The 16,769-nt window shown below is 47.9% G+C and overlaps 1 protein-coding gene across 2 annotated transcripts in view; it reads left to right on the top strand.

Moving 5' to 3' along the window:
- The window catches only part of B4GALNT3 (beta-1,4-N-acetyl-galactosaminyltransferase 3), a 58,643-nt gene extending 42,115 nt beyond the window's left edge, over positions 1–16,528 (top strand). The window contains exons 6-20 of one of the 2 annotated variants that reach the window (XM_065742568.1): positions 530–630; positions 979–1,046; positions 1,595–1,673; positions 2,107–2,173; positions 3,740–3,883; positions 4,846–4,955; positions 5,774–5,874; positions 7,176–7,252; positions 7,695–8,700; positions 9,930–10,228; positions 10,576–10,729; positions 11,416–11,488; positions 11,942–12,095; positions 12,768–12,894; positions 13,725–16,528. In XM_065742568.1, the coding sequence (XP_065598640.1) occupies positions 530–630; positions 979–1,046; positions 1,595–1,673; positions 2,107–2,173; positions 3,740–3,883; positions 4,846–4,955; positions 5,774–5,874; positions 7,176–7,252; positions 7,695–8,700; positions 9,930–10,228; positions 10,576–10,729; positions 11,416–11,488; positions 11,942–12,095; positions 12,768–12,894; positions 13,725–13,833 (2,669 nt within the window). In that variant the 3' untranslated portion in view covers positions 13,834–16,528. Of the gene's footprint in view, positions 1–529; positions 631–978; positions 1,047–1,594; positions 1,674–2,106; positions 2,174–3,739; positions 3,884–4,845; positions 4,956–5,773; positions 5,875–7,175; positions 7,253–7,694; positions 8,701–9,929; positions 10,229–10,575; positions 10,730–11,415; positions 11,489–11,941; positions 12,096–12,767; positions 12,895–13,458; positions 13,667–13,724 lie in introns of those variants that run through there. The other variant, XM_065742569.1, reaches the window with a different exon arrangement.
- Positions 16,529–16,769: the final 241 nt, after the last annotated feature.

Genomic DNA, 16,769 nt, shown 5'->3' with positions numbered 1-16,769 from the left:
TTGTGTTCCTGCTGCTCCTGAGGTTCATGAATGCTGTCTGACACCAGCTGACATCTGTGTCACCCAGCTACGTGCTTCTGCCCAGAGCAGCCCACTAACACCCATCCCTGGTCCTCTGGCCCTCAGCTGCTATCTCTGTAACCCTGGCTGGAGCAGCCAGACCCAAACACCTCTGTCTCTTTTAATGTCTCCATGTGCACATTCCTTCATGGAAACACAGTTTCTCACACAGAATGTTTGCTCTGAGAGCGAAAACCAGGGAGACATGACACAGACTTCATAGCTTTCTGGATTGGGTGTCAGGTGAAGTAAACGCAGGAGGAATAGGGAACCAGCTGTAAGTGATGTTTTGTTTTCAGTCACTGCAGAGTTTGAGAATTCAGAGAAGTTGAAAAGGTGTGGTTAATGCAAAGAATTAATCTGGTATCACCAGCAAAGAAGGCAAAGACAGCATTTTAGAGAAGCAGACTCCATCCTGTGCACAAGTCCTCACTCGAGAACCCTACTTACTGCTGCCATCTCTTGACAGGAGAGTTTCAGTTTGCTATTGCTGCAGATGACAATGCTGAGTTCTGGTTAAGTTCAGATGAAAAGACCTCTGGTCTCCAGCTGCTGGCCAGCGTGGGCAAGGTACAGTGCATTCTGCATGACTTTTTCCGTAAAAGCTGGGATGTTTCTGTGGGGATGGGTACCCTCCTGTCTTCCATGCTTCCCTGGCCTAGCCAAGTTTCTTTTCCCTCACAACTACAGGCACCACCACCACCACAGATGCCAGACAAGTATGACACAGCATACCTTAAGCCAGATACCTATCAGCACTGCAGCTGGTAGCCCCAGTTTTATGGTTAAGGAATTTAAATCTGTACAGAGGCAGACAGCTTACCAAGAGGAGCAGCTCGTATTTCTTTCTTCATTGCTCCAGCACAGTAACCAGGGAAACATTTCATCTTAACTGCAGCATCTTCTGTCTCTTCTTAGACAGGGAAGGAGTGGACAGCACCGGGGGAGTTTGGAAAATTTTGGAGCCAGCAGTCAAAGGTGGTGAGGTGAGTGAGCAGAGTCTCTCACTTCCAATCACTTCTGTGCATGTCCAGGAAGTGACAGGGAAAAAGAAATAAAACCCAGACGTGTTCTGAAGAATTTAACAGTATAGAGATAGAAACTACTATGGGGTCTGCCAAAGCCCAAGTGACACTTCCACATCTATGCCAGTTTCTTTACAGGCTTACGACAGAAATGCAGTGCTGATTTCTTCTCTGGAGGAGAATCATCCGCAAATCCAGCCTCCTGTTTATGAGCCGTACCCCAAGCTTCCTGCCTTGGAACTGCCTGGGTTTCCCAGAGGCCAAAACCTGCCAAACAGGGCTAAAAGGGAGTTGTTCAGAATCACCTGAGAAGGATCTGGAGTGCTCCAGGTGTAGCAGGGAAGCCACCTACCTAGCTGCCAGTGTCTGAGTTTTCTTGGCAATCCCAGTCCTACTCACCCTGAGAATTAGGTTCTTTCATGAACATAGTTGCTCTCCACTTTTTGTCTGCCGACAAGGAAAGAAATATTCCTCAGTGCTGTTGTTGACAGACATGTTGTTCTTCACAGGTTGTCAGCTGCAAGCAGGTACTACTTCGAGGTGCTGCACAAGCAGGATGACAAAGGGACAGACCATGTGGAAGTAGCAGTGAGTCTATGCAAATGGACATGCTGTACACTATATGCAAATGGAATGTGTTTTGTGCAGGATTTGTGTTCCCTTGAATCTTGGGAATTAAGTTTACAATTATTTCCATCCCTTCCCGGGCCCCCTATCTTCTTTGTATGAGATTAACTTATCAAAACTCTTCCAGAGTCCTTCCTACCTCTATGTGGTACAACCCTGGCTATGTTAGGACCATTGTACTTAGGACAGCTCTGCTTTCTGTTCTGTATTGCATCTCTTTGTCTTTTCTTGCTTTGAGTGAATCCAGGGGAATCTCAGTTCATTCTTTGTCTTTTGGTGCTAGAAGAAAGCTGTGGGCCCATCTAGTGAAAAAGCACCACCTTGTATATGTTCCTTTTGTTCAGGTTTGGTTAAATGCATAACTACATTGTTTTAATGTGTTCTTCTGTTCCAGTGGAAACTGAATGACCCAGATGCAAAGTTCAAGGTCATTGACTCGCAGTACCTCTCCCTTTTTGCTAGTAAGTATATTCACCACACCTTTTCTTGAGCACCTCCCCATTCTTCCAAAATTTATCATCAGTGTTTCACTGTGAATCACAGTCTATTCAGGCAAATACTTTGTGTACAGATCATTACAAGAAAGAAATAGAGACAATTCAGGCGAGAGACCTCTAGAAAAGAGCGTGTGACTCATTATTAAATACAGGAGAACTGGAAGTAGGATTGGATGATAGAGAAATGATAGGGAAGAGAGTCTGTAAGAGTGAGGGAAACTGATATGTGAGAGTATTGTGGGATGAAAGTTGCTTGTACAGAGAGCTAGAGAAGAATGGAGGAGCCCTTTCTTCAGTGCTTCCCTCAAGTCTCTTCAAGTTGCTGCCACATTGCAGCTAATATGTCAACCCAGTCCTCCCAGTTTGCAAACCCTTTTTAGCACATGATGTGGTGCCTTTATCAGTAAAGGAGCTCCTCAGTCCTGTATTTGCTTATCTATCTTTGTCAGTCTCACTTCCCACTGCCAACAACACTCCCCCCTCTCTGTACCTGCTGCTGTTACCTTCCATCATCTATGGTATTTTTCCTGTGCTAACACTTGCCTATGGGAGACTCCATGATGTAATCTAGAAATCCATTTGCAGTGTCTTGGATTACAACCTGCTGTTGCATTTTCTGAAATTGCCATTTGGCCAGGACAGGGCTTTCAGGCAGGTCTTCATCCCCTTTCTTTCTCCTTCAGTTCTTTTTTGCTCATTACTTTCCTGAAGAAGGAATGGCTTGTAGCCTAGAAGATCCCTTCCTGGCTGGTGCAGTGCTGCAGTCTCCCATACAGCATTTCCCGCTTCCACCTCAGCCTATGGCTGTATCACACATTATCCCATCTTTCTGGGGTTTCCATGTTGTTCAGTACCCAGAAGTTGCCAACAGTAACCCCAGCGCCCTTGGCAGCATGTTATTTTATTATTTATTACTTCTTGATATTTATTTATTATATTCACAGATATTTACTCAGTTCTACTCACTTCAGAGTCAGATCCATAGAGACATGAAATCTTCTGGCAGCAGCTCTCAAGAAAGGGCATAACCAGTACCAAATCTTGAGTTTGCGCTTCTCGTTGCTCCTGGCTTACCAGCTCCTGGGTTTCCATTACCCTGCTGGAGCACCAGCATCTTAGGCCACTGAAGGCCTCACCCAGGGTCTTGCTCATTTTCTGGCACAGGAGAAACCTCAATTTCTGAGCTTTCTCTTCCTATTCCACTATTTATGTTTATTTATAAAAGAAATTTAATGCTTATAATTCAAATATGTCTGGTAATTTCTGCCAGGTGTGTCTTCCCACAAGGTCGTTTCCTGCCATCACTCATCACTGTGTTTGCTTTTGGTGATAGCTGTGTTCAGTATCTCCTGCTTTCCCAGTCAGAGCCTTTCCTTCCCTCAGACCACTGATGAAGCTCCTGATGAGTACCATGTAGGCATTTCTGTGGTTCAATACCACTTGGAAGGGCTGATGCTGGGGAAAGGTGCTGCCTGGGACAAGGGATGAATGAGCCCTTCCTCCCCCTTCCGTTCTCTCTCTGGTTTCTAGATGAGACGTTGTTAAAGATGGATGAGGTTGGGCACATCCCACAGACTGTGGCCAGCCACAAGAGGCAGCCTGCTGACGGCATGGGTGGCAAGGCACACCCTGCTGACATGTTGAAGCCTGACCCCCGGGACACTCTTTACAAAGGTAAGTCTTGCAAGGGAGTTGAAAAGGCAGCTGCAGCCTTCTCAAGAAGGCACATGCAGGCAAACAGCTGAGCTGTGGTTATCAAAGGCCACCCCCCTTATTCCACAGTGGAGGAGGGGGCAGAGTGCACCATCTGTCACTGTAGGATAGGAGACAAAGCTCAGAGTAAACCCATTTCCTTTTTCTTTGGGTCAAACTCATGCAGTGTCTCCAGGCATACTTTAGTGCAAGTGCTGTCGAGCAAGGTGAACAGATGAACTGTAAAAATGTTTCACTTAATGTGTCAGTAATAGTGTAGTCAGCAGGATCGCCTCTCTGTACTTACATTGGTGAGGCTTTATCTGAAGTACTGTGTTCAGTTTTGGGCCCTTTGGTATAAGGACGTTGAGGCCCTGGAGTACAACCAGAGAAGGGCGACGGAGCTGTGAGAGGTCTGGAGCACAAGCAGTTATGGTGATGGACTGAGAGAACTGGAATTGTTCAGTTTGGAGGAGAGGAGCCTCAGAAGAGACCTTATCACGCTTTACAGCTACCTGAAAGGAGCTTGTGGTGAGGTGGGGTTTGGCCTCTTCTCCCAGGTAACAGTGATAGGATGAGAGGGGAAGGTCTCAAGTTGCCCCAGGGGAGGTTCAGGCTGGATACTAGAAAGAAAATTATTCTCAGAAAGAGTGGTGAGGCATTGGAACAAGCTGCCCAGGGAGGTTGTGGAGTCACTGTCCCTGGAGGTGTTCAGGAATCGTGTGGATGCGGCACTGAGGGACATGGTTAGCGGACATGGTGGTGATGGGTTGGGGTTGGAATAGATGGTCTTAGTGGTCTTTTTCCAACCTTAATGATTCTATGATTCTATCTGATAATCTCTCATATAGTCAAATAGAAGCCAGGCCCAGAAGTAGCTAGTCTGGTGCATCAGTTGCAGCAGGGTTCCTCTAGCAATGCTTGCCTCCATTTCTTCTTCTCAGTGCCTCTGCTCAGCAAGTCACGCCTGCGCCGAGCCCTGCCAGACTGCCCGTACAAGCCTAGCTACCTGGTGAATGGGTTCCCTCTGCAGCGTTACCAGGGCCTCCAGTTTGTAAGTTTATTCCTTGAGCACCACTTACCCAGGGGAGTGCAAGGAAGAAGGAGGGAGACCAGATTATCCATGGGCTTCACCACCTGTATGAAGCTCCTGGAGCATATGTGAACACCTGTTCTTCAGGTCTTCAGCATCCCAATATGTGCCAGAGATGAACAGCAAGAGAAGGGAGATAAGTGCTACAACTGCTTGCTAGTCTCACTGGCAGTGTATGTGTCTTACAAAGCCCCTCAGACCTCAAGCAAAAGTTCTGAGCTTGCCTTCATATGGAACCTTGTCATGGCTGAGGATTTCATTCCCTAGGGGTTGTAGTGTGCATGGACCAAGGCCCGAGAGAATTCTCAAACTGGCCTTGAGTTGGGACCCACATACGTGAACATGTAACATAGCAAGGTTCAATCCTTTTCATAGCAGAGCAGTCTGGCTGAGGCCCGGCAGAGCCAGTGGAGACCAGTTCATGCCTACGCATCCCATGGGACTCACATTCTGGGCAACCATGGCTTCTTCAGCCTTGCCTGGGGCTGACCTCACACATTTTCTGGGCTCCTGTGTTCTGCACCTCCCCAGTGGGACTATCCCATCTAGTTCTTGCTTTCTTACAGGACTTCAGCACATAGAGATGTACAGACAGATGCCCATCACTCTTCTGTTTTCCATTCCATAGTCTCTCACAGCCTGCTACTGTGCCTACTAGTGAGCAGTGCCTGCTCCTTTTCCAAAGAGCTTCTCACCTTGCAACTGGGTTTGGGTTACCTTATGAATGATGTCTGGCATTGATGGGGGTTTTTCCTTTATTTTTCTTCCCTTCTTCCCAGATTCATTTATCCTTTGTTTACCCAAATGATTACAGTCGACTGAGCCATATGGAGAAGGAAAACAAATGCTTCTATCAGGAAAATCCGTATTACTTGGAAAGGTAGGATGCTGCAAGATGAGGTTTAACAGTGGTGAGAGAGGGAGGATTGAGTTTTAAGGCTGGAATTAGAGTGGAATTTCATATTCATTTATTTGGGACTCTCTTAATTTAAAGATCCCTTAAGTCCTGTAAAACATTAAAGCACTTACAGTTTCTTTCAATAGCCAATGCTTCCTTTAAGTGAAATTGTACTTAGGTCTCAAAGGAAAACTGCTGCTGCTTTTCTTGCTCTATTAACCAGGAAGCTGGGTCAGAGTATATTTGTTCCAGTGCATCAGGGAGCGTACTTGCCAGCAAACTTTGCATGCCAGCAGCTGGAGCCTCCTGATGGCAGTCACTGTGGAAGCCAAACCATACTCACAACCAGACATCTCTGGGGGGATGATGGCATGCAGCTCACCTTCACTGGGGTCCAGCTCCAGCGATGGCTCTGTGTGGGAACCACCATGTGCATGCTCCCCACTCCACAGGGAAACAAATACCTTGTTTGCAGGAGTCCTCTTCAGGAGGACTTGTTTGCAGGATAAGAAGAGTTGCTTTTCCTAAGGAGATAGTTGATGGTGGCCTCCTTGGCTCATCTTCTTGTTCAGAGAGCTGGAAAGATAGATTATATTGTAGGTTTGGAAAGGATCTACTGGGCCTGTGACTCATTAAAGGTTGGAGAAGATGGCTACTTGGGCCTGGTACAAACATCTCAGGTTTTTTTGTTTGACAAATAGTTTGTATTGTAAAAGCATTTGGGAAATGGGAGCTTGTTTGGGTTGGCATCAAGCACACATGGAAGGAAATGATCCAAGGAGGGAAACTCCTCTCAAAAGCTAGAAGCACAAGCATATGGTGGGACAACACACAACACACAAACCACAGTGGTGGTATGAGAGAAGAGAGAGGGAGATCACTGCAGTTACCTGCTTGAACCACTTCAGTAGCACCGTGAGTTCAGTTTGTAAGTGCTACAATGGAACTGGGCTTTAAGGAGAAGTTTAAGGGAGGCTAAAGGAGCTTTTCAGTGTCCTCATGTTGCAGTTTCCTCCTGTGCCCACGGAGCAGTACTCAAGAAAGTATCTGAGAAACTGGGACAATAACCCAGGAAAGCTGATGCGTTTGACAATACATAGTAAGATCTGATTGCACCAAGATCTAAAAGTTCATGATCATGATAGCTTGTAACTTGCTATGAAAGAAGAGTCTAGAGATGATGGGTAGATATGATCAAAGTCACCATCTCCTCTGTAGCAGTGGCTAGAATTTAGTTGAAGAGGGCAAAATAACTCATCAAGCTGGTGTCCTTCCCTCTGCAGATTTGGTTTCTACAAGTACATGAAAATGGACCGGACAGGGAAGAGCCTGGACTCTGAAGAAAAGACTGAGCAACCAGGTATGGGCCCCTAATACTGGAGCCTGGAGCCTGATATTAGGAGAAATATCAGAGCCTATTATCCTCCTGTTGACTTTCCATGACAAGCAAGTCACAGCCCTTCCCTGCCAGAGCGCTGCAACTGGAAGGAAATATTTGCTGCCACGTTCACTTTTCTTAAGGGCAGCCTGGGAGGCCAAGCAGTGCACTCTAACAGATAATGTTATGAGCAATTTTCAGGCCTGTGACTGTGAACTGAGGTGCAATTCCAGCAAAACATGGGTGGAAATGTCAGATCAAATGTGCACGAAGCAGAAGCCTGTGCTTACACCTGCCCTGCAAGGCTGTGGGCAGAGCCATAGGTGAAGGCTAAGCCAGACATCTCCATAGCTAATAGGTGTTGGGTGCCACGGTTGGGTTGGGAATGAAGATGCCAGAGGTGTAACTATGATTATTCCTGCAGGCTTTCAGGAGGGGAACCTAGATGACCTGCAGTATGGGGAGCAGGACGTGGAGAGCACTGTCTCCCCAGTGCATCTCGACATGCATCGGGCAGAGCCAGCAAGCACTGCTCCTGGCACAGTGGTGGGCAGTGATCATGTCTATGAGGACTATTCTCTCCAGGAGCATCGGCGGCTCCTCTCAGTTGGTGACACAGGAGAGGTGACACAAAGGAGACGGACAAAAAAGTCTGGTGTCAAAACAGCCCTGCTGTCACCTGCTAACCAAAGCCTCAGTCGAGCTGGTCCAGGGAGAAACCCAGTGACAAAGAGACCTCACTTAAAAGCTGGAGTCAAAGACAACTCCAGGAGCTCTCTGCAGCATGCCAGGGCAGGCCAGGACAGAGCACCTGCCAAAAAGGAGAACCCTCCTTCTAGGAGCAGGTCTCAAAGGGAACAGCCTCTCAGCAGCCCCAGGGACTCAGGGGTCAGGATTCCCAAGGGGCTGAGACCTCGAGGTGACTTCGGTGTCATGGAGGATGGCCTGCAGCCAGCAGTAACTGAGCAAGCTAGGAAAGCAGACGCAGCAGCCAGCAAAGCCAGCAGGCAGCTCGTGGGCACTGCTGGCCCCAGCAAGGAGCCACCACGGCTGGAGCAGTGGCTGAATCAAGTGGAGGCCTACGTGGCTGAGCAGAAGAGGGCCACTGGTGGGGATGCAGGCAAGGGAGAGACACAGGTGGCATCTCTTGCAAAGAGCAAGTCTAAATCTGAGAAGGTGGCAGTGGAAGAGGAAGAGGTGGATGGGGAGCCAGAGGAGGAGGATGAGGAAGATTTTGATTATGTACCAGTGTTTGACCAGCTGGTAAACTGGGAGCAGACTTTCAGCGCAAGCAACCTGGATTTCCATGTGCTGCGAACTGACTGGATTGACCTGAAGTGCAACACATCAGGAAACCTGCTGCTGAAAGAGAGGGAGGCCCTGGAAATCACACGTGTCTTCCTCAAGAAGCTCAACCAAAGGATTAAAGGGTAAGGCACAATGTGAAAACCAAAAGATCATGTCCTAGAGCTTGTGTGCCAGACTGCCCAGTGAATATCTATTGTGTTTGCAGCTAGAATGAATCAAAGGATAAACTGTATGTGGGAAATGAAACTTCAGGCAAGGATTCTATGTAAAAAACAGAAGATCTCTTTGAGCTGAGAAATGGGAATTGTTGGACACTAGATCATGTGTAAGGGTGACTGTTGCTCTCCAACAGCCAGTGGCTGTAAATGTGGGAGATTGGAGGTTTCAATGCAGCTGGCATCACCGGTGCATGGCTGGTTTCTTCCTTGTACTGTGTAAGCACTGAGTGCAAGTAGGGGCATTTTTCCAGCTGTAGATTAAGAAATCTCAGTGATATGAAACAGGACAGGAGCTCCTCATGCTTGTGGTTTTATGCCTCAGTTTGTGAACCCAGTACCATTTTTAGGACATAGGACCAGAAGGGACCTGTCAGATATTGTGAATCAGCACACTGACCTCACAATCAGCCAAGTACCTTAACCTTTATCTGCATGTCTAGCTCTCCATTGTAGAGCTAGCTATCTTGATTACCTTTCTGGCAAACAAACGTACCTCCTAAGAGCCTTTATAAGGCTGTAGCTTTCCCTCAGCCCTTCTGATGAGTTGGCCTATATTTGCATGATTTTTCTATGTGTCGTTTTCCATACTGGTTTCAGTTTTGGTTAATTTTCCTGAACAATATTCTTGATATTATATAGAATGGTGTTACTAGTTCCCAGTTCTGGAAATAGCTCTCATGCTACATCTCCAGATTGTGTTTGGTCTTTTTCAGGGTCATGTCAGTCACAGTCACAGTGTAAGTGATGAGTACACTCAGGGTTTTCTCAGCACTTTTAACTGACGAGCATCCGTTCTATATTACATGACAGGACATGACCTGGCATTTCATCCCATTTTGTCCATTCTGGACCTGCAGCTCATCCCAGTCTGTTCTGTACTGTTCTGTACTGTTCTGCTCAGTCTTACTCCTTGTTATCGTCTGATAAGCTGTCACCAGCCACCTTCACAATCCCACATGCGTATGGATTTAGGAGACAGGTGCTAAAACATCACATGGGGTTAAGTTGGGGACAAAAATGTTGTGCTAGCCCAGGAGAATGAGCCCAGCAGAGCAAAATGAGCCAGTCATGGTGAAGGTGGGAGAGGGGCCTGCGTGCAGGGCACAGGCTCACCCTGGCTGCATCTCTTGCAGGCGGTTCCAGCTGCAGCGTATCGTGAACGTAGAGAAACGCCAGGACCGCATGCGAGGGAGCCGCTACCTGCTGGAGCTGGAGCTGCTGGAGCAGGGGGAGCGTCTCATCCGCTTCTCCGAGTACATCTTTGCACGTGGCTGGCAGGGCGTGGATGGTGATGAGCAAGAGGAGAGGAACATGAGGAACCTGGCTTGGGGTCGCCGGCGGCACCTGATGGCTGTTGCAAAAGAGCCGGAGCTGTGCTGGCCCCAGGGCTTTTCCTGGAACCACCGCGCTGTGGTTCACTTTGTGGTGCCAGGTAAGGGGATCTACCTCCCTGGGATTTGAAGGGCCAGCATGGCTGACTTTTCCCTTGGGATTGAACCTGTTCGGGTCACTTGCAATTTCTTTTCTCTCCAGCTAATACTCCTCAGAAATATGACAGGGCCCAAGCCTCCCATGGCTTGTAAGCCTGGAAAAAAACTGAAACATTTTGGGAAAGAACCCAACCAGTTTCTTTGGTCTGAGTTTTCAGCCTGGACCTATTTGAGAATCCCTGCAATGTTGGCAGGGTTTGAGAGAAGGCAGGAAGCCTTTCTTGCTGAACGCCATGCCATCTTTGAAATCAGTTTTCCTTTGATTTTCTCCCTCTTGACATACATCCAGTGAAAAACCAGGCACGCTGGGTTCTGCAGTTCATCTCTGACATGGAAGAGCTGTTCCGAGTCACCAAGGATCCATACTTCAATGTCATCATCACAGACTACAGCAGTGATGACATGAACGTAGAGACTGCTCTGAAAAGGTCTAGCTTGCGCAGGTGAGAGTGCTGTCTGGTCAAAAAATACTACTCAAGTATATTCCTGCAAATGTACCACATCTGCAAATCTCTTTGTGTTGACCTCCCTCAGCTTCTTGCAGCTAGAAACCCAAAGATGATGTCCATTCACATCTTGCATATATATGTGCATATACTGTTGTTATAACGTGTTTATATGTTTGCGACTTAGAATATTGTTATAAAGCTGTAAGGCAATACCTATCCAGATGCATGTCTTTTCTCTTGGCTTTCTTCAAGTTTGTAAGGGAGGACAAAAAGCAAGTGTCAGTGCTGGGGGAGAGAGAAGCCAGAGAAGATAAGAAAGCTGTGAGAAATGAGTGTGGAGTCACTCTGGTGACTTTTCTTGCAGGAACAGCTGTCTGGCTTATTGTATTCCGACCTGAAACAGCCTTGGTTGGTCCTTTCTGGTGCTAGAAGTTCCAGAAATAGAGCTGGCAGGACTTCTGCTATGAACTGCCCTATCCTTGGTGCATATGTGGGAGGAAAAATCAGAGCACACTGGCACCAAAGATAGTGCTGAGCTTGCATGCTCGCACAATGTCTTTCTTCCTCCTCTCAAGGCTGCACAGGAGCAAGAGGTGGCTCCTCAGCACAGTACACATGGTACATCGCTGCTGTCTCGTGGTATGCATGCACTGAACTTCTCTTTCTTGTCTTGCCCCCAGCTATAGGTATTTGAAGCTGATGGGGAATTTTGAGCGTTCTGCTGGGCTGCAGGCAGGAATAGACCTTGTGACGGTAAGCCTGGGGGATCTGGGTGGATAGGAGGGTGTCTGGTATATGTCCAGCCATGCCTCTTGCCTGTCATACTGAACATGCTGGCTTTTAGGAAAGGGAATAGCCCAACAAAACAGATGAAATGTGGATGTGTTTCTTGTCCCTCTGGAGTAAGGATCTCATCCCTTTCTCCAAGGAGACCAATCCTTGTGATCCATACCATTCTTTTCCTACCTGGTTGGACTATGAGATAGGAAGCAGCTTTATGATACGGGCTCATCCAACTCCCAGTACTAACATACCTATCATTGAAAAGGCAGCCAATGGCAGTTTTGCCATTCCCTGAGACTTCAGTTTCCAGTCTAGCAACGACTGGCTCTTTAATTCGCTCCTATCTCTCTGTCACCCTGTCCCACAAGAAAGACTTACTTAATGTCACCCTATTTTTTTCCCCACCGGTGTGGTTGGTTCTAGGATCCACACAGCATCATTTTCCTTTGCGACCTCCACATCCACTTCCCAGCTGGAATAATTGACTCAATCCGGAAGCACTGCGTGGAAGGCAAGATGGCTTTTGCTCCCATGGTCATGAGGCTGCACTGCGGCACATCCCCGCAGTCACCTGATGGTAAGAGAGCGTGGAGCTTCCTGGGAATGGGGAAAAAAAAGAGATATGTCTGCAGTCCCCAGACTTGGTGCTCAGTTGCTATCGAGATCTGGTTCTTCTTGTGCTACCAGGGCCAACAGGTGGCTGTGCATTAGGCATAGAACTGTGGCAGGTAGTTGACATTTGAGATCAAAGAGCTAAGAAGAGCCCCTTGTATGATATTATTGCCATCTCTTTAAACTTCCAGTGGATCTGAGTGCCTTAGAAGTCCCCCCTTTCTCTTTTTAGAGGGCACAGTCTGGCCTCTTGAGGGTGGATGCTAGCCCAGGAGTGAGAGAAGGCAGCACAAGTCAGAGGGAGGAAAGCGGCACAAATCATCTGAGCATAGGATTTCCATTAGACCAAGGTGGTCATCCTGAGGCCCCATAGAAGCAAATTACCCTTGAGTAGATACTTTTTCGTCCTGGTTTAGGGCCAACCACTTGAACCAGGGAAGGTCCACTTACATGAAGTATCATGCTGCCAGACAGGAGATGTGAGAGGCTTTGCTAGGATTGACCCATGCTGTCTGTAAGCCTTTCTGACTTCCTGAAGCTTTAAAATAGTTGTCTCTGCCTTGGTGCTGATCTGGACCTCTGGTATCAGCACTGTCCCAGCACTGACATGCCTGTGCCTCTTTTGTACTGTCTTCAGGCTACTGGGAGGTAAATGGGTTTGGTCTTCTTGGAATATACAAGTCTGACCTGGACAGGATTGGAGGGATGAATACAAAAGAGTTTCGCGACCGCTGGGGAGGAGAAGACTGGGAACTTCTGGACAGGTAAGTATTCATTGTTCAGTCAATTGTTCATTGATTGTCATCATTCGTGTGCTTAGGAAGGAGACCCATTAGGAACTGGAGGAACAGGGACTGAAAAGCATGAATCTAAGGAGATGAAGGTGGTGAATGCCACCATAAGGCTGGTCAGTAAGGGATAGTCTTTGAGGATTTCCAGAGCTCAAGACCAGTAGGTGAGTGTAGCCAAAATACACCACTACAGCCACTGGTAAAGAGGAGTTGTTTCCTGGTGTTTTCCAGCCACACTGTTGGTTAGCCATGGGCAGATTGGGTTCTGGTGATCCTGAAGACTTCATCTTTTTGAATCATCCTAGTTTCAGTCCCCCTGACTTTCTGTATAACATACAGCAATCACTCAAAAGACCATTTGCCACAGAGACATTTCAGGATCATGAGGTTGGGTTACAGTTTCTGAGAAGTATATGATGCTCTGCTGTACATATTATAGGCCTCTGTGTTTGCAGCCCTGTTATTTTGGGCCCTCTCCTTTCTTTTCCGTCAGCTCACTGAGGAAGACTGGCATCCTGAGTAATCTCATCTTGCCAGCTGTCTTTCCTCCTAGCCTGGCACGTGCAGCATACCTGTACCTGTTCCCAACAACTCCTGGTCTCAGAGGCACTCGGCAAAGCATCATCAGATGCCTAGATATGGATAGGAAATGCCCTGAGCTGTCTTGGACTCTTGAGCTGGACTGTGACCTGCTGACAACAGGACTGCTTAAAGGACATCCCCCATAGCCAAGCTCCCAGGTGTTGTTGCCATCAGGATTTTCCTAACTGTTCCTAACAGATTTCCCTTCTGCTTTCTGCTAGGATCTTACAGTCTGGGCTGGAAGTGGAGCGTCTGTCCCTGAGAAACTTTTTTCACTGGTTTCACTCCAAGCGGGGCATGTGGAACCGGCGCCAGCTGAAAACATTGTAGCCTTCAGCCCCAGAGATGCTGGGGGGCACCATCCACCCTCTTGCCCTGGTGTGCACTTTATCAAGGCACACAGCCAAGCGCACAAACTCTGCCTCCATTGGGACAGCACAGCTGAAGAAGGGACTGTCGGGCTAGGGGAGCAGGAGCTTCTCTTGTGAGCCATTGCATAGAAAGCATGGGATCCGTGTCCTGCTGGGAAGTCGTACAAGGGAGCTGTTGCACAGCAAAGGATTTGTATTTCCTGCCGTGCAGTCTGGTGGATGGTACAGTGGGAGAGGTGCCATATTTCCTGTTGAGTCTTGTGTGATGCAAATCAAACAAAAATCCAAGCAAAGCCCAGAATGATTTACAGGAATGCACCCTCTCTTTCAATACTTGAAGAAAAAAAGAACAAACAAACAAACAAAAACCTCTCCTTCCCTCCCAACCCCTTCCCCATCTCTCTGGTATCCATGCTTTCAGACAGGGGACCAAAATATTTTCTCTGAACTGTTTTGTGTCCATATGCCCACGTTCTAACCCCAGGACAATCTAGATGAGGAGGTGCTGATAAGCACTTCACCCTGCTGGTGCTTAGGTGCTTGTCTGCGCTTTGCACTTCAGTCATTATGGGAAACCGTGTTCACTGAGTGTGGATGGAGACTGAACTGCACTTCCCAGATGAGAGCCACATTTGTCTGCAGTTGAGCAAGGTGGCAGGGGGTGATGCTTCATCTCTAACTGAATTATTAATCCACTGCCTGAGGATAGTGGAGGGGTTATACGGAGACGCTTGGAGGGCATCTCAGGAGGAATTTTGCAGCCTTATCTGACAGACGTACATGTTTGTCCTAACTATATCAGGGAAACCCTCACAGGGAAGAAGTGGCAATATTTTAGTAGTTGATATATTGAGATTTTGTCAGAAGAAGAGGAGACAGATTTTTCTGCTCTCTAAATCCTGTACATTTCTGCAGCATCTAAAGGTTAATTTAATAAATTAAGACCTCACAGCTAGGTCCTCTTATAGTTTGACTTTCATGTGAGGAGCAGACTTGTTTGTGTTGGCTGAGGAACTGACACAACTGTTGGTGCTTCACTTTCGGAGCAGCCCTGGGAGCCCAGTATGGAGGAGGTGGCTTCAGGCCTTGGCATTTGCATTGGTTGTAGGGAACAGTGAGGGCAGAAGAGGTCTGGGTGAATAAAACAATGGGCAGACCCATGCCAATGCTGATGAGAGAGCTGTGGGAAGAGCTCCTGTCTGCAGGCAGCCTGATGCTAGGGCAAATTCTCAGCCCTTGAAACTACTATTAATGCAAGGCAAGACTTTTATCTCTAATACCATTTTACAGGACTGCACTCTGCACTGGAGCTTCAAGGTCCCCATACAAAGCTGAAAAGGCTGCTGCTGGTCTCATGCTTCTGTGGGGAGTGTGACACTGGATGCTGCTCACGGCTCTGGAGAAGTATGTGAGAGTCCATTGCTCAATGCAGCCTTTGCCAGAATGTAGACACTGAATAGCTAAGAAGAGACAGCCTCAGCCTTCTGCCCAAGTCAGAGCAGTCTTTTTAATGAGGGGAAATACTTTTCCCATGTAGACAATGAGAATGAAATGTGGAGAATGGTATTATGGACACTTTGCTGAGGGAAAGCTGGCAGATTTTTTGGTTACTCATATCAGACAGAGGGAAGATGGGTGATTTCCCTCTGTGCTTTCACATCTGGCTTAGGCATAGTCTGTAGCACATAAAGGCAACAGCCTGCCTTCATCTGTAGACAGCAGTTAGAATGAGATGCATCCAGGTGGTAATCCACAGTCCTTGGTGTCTGTGATAGGAGTAATTCCTTCACTAGAGATGGTAACCATCAAAGACTGGACTAGAAAGTAGGGTACAACCCTGGCTCCAGCACTGCTGGCAGGTTTTGAGGATTTTATACCTGTGCTTTAGCCGTCTGAATGACCACTCCTTCTGCCACACTTTTAGCCCAGAGCTGCTTACCTCACGGGGACTCTTTGGTGAGCATGTAAGGAGTTACTGGGGCTCAGTCCTGTTTCCTAAAGGCCAGTGTCCCCGCTGTAAAAGTTGCCATCATAACTGTTCTTCTGTTCTTAGCACAATGAGGACTCTTAGCTGGTGTTTAAACGTGGTGGTAAACATGATTAACACTAATTGGCACTAGTTGGCAGCCTCTGTGGAGGAACTTGGAGAGAGGTCGTAGGGACAGAGGCCATCGTCTAGTCCACAAGCTCAGAGACTGCTGTGGGTTGTTGGAAGAGGATGTGCTGCGTGCTTGCTGGCTTGATAGTCAGCTCGAAATCTTGTGCGAACAGAGCCAGGTTTCACCCTTAGACTGCTGCCCCTCTCCCTAAATGACCTGTAGCTCTTTCCTACCCCTCAAATGGAACTATGACAAGCACCAAGAGTGGGTGGTCCTACAGCCATACAATGAGAGGACATGGATGTCCAGGGCAGTGGCTGGGCCACCATAATGCCCAGCTGACTGTCCTCAGTTGACCCACCAGTGTCACATACCACAGCACAGCGGGTTCATCCCGGCCACCTGCAGCTCCCAAAGCACAAGAGCAGGGAGCCTGGTGTCACCAGAGCAGGGAAGCTGACTCCTCATTCTCATTTCTGTCACGGGGAAGTTTTAAGAAGTTTTGCCTGAGTTTGTGGCGAGGTTTGCCCCACATTCCTGGCCTTCATGTACATCCTGGCCTTCATGTACATCCTGGCTGTGTCCTTTCTCTGAAGCAGAAGGGAATGAGCTGCATGTCATTTCCTGTGTATCAACCACATGGGCTCCGGTGGGTCCCTGGCTGGCGGTAGAGGGGAAATCATGGACCACAGTGCAGAACAGAGCTTCCCTGCAGCAGGATGCAGCCAGGCTGGGGGCCCTGGTCCCCCATATTTCAGGCTGCGCTGCAGGGTGCTGGCTCCATCAGCAGGGCTTC

The sequence above is a fragment of the Cyrtonyx montezumae genome, unplaced genomic scaffold, assembly GCF_038088225.1.
Source record: "Cyrtonyx montezumae isolate F1298 unplaced genomic scaffold, pur_monq_1.0 scaffold_3, whole genome shotgun sequence".
In the NCBI taxonomy this organism is placed as follows: Eukaryota; Metazoa; Chordata; class Aves; order Galliformes; family Odontophoridae; genus Cyrtonyx; species Cyrtonyx montezumae.
This window is presented reverse-complemented; position numbering and strand designations above follow the sequence as displayed.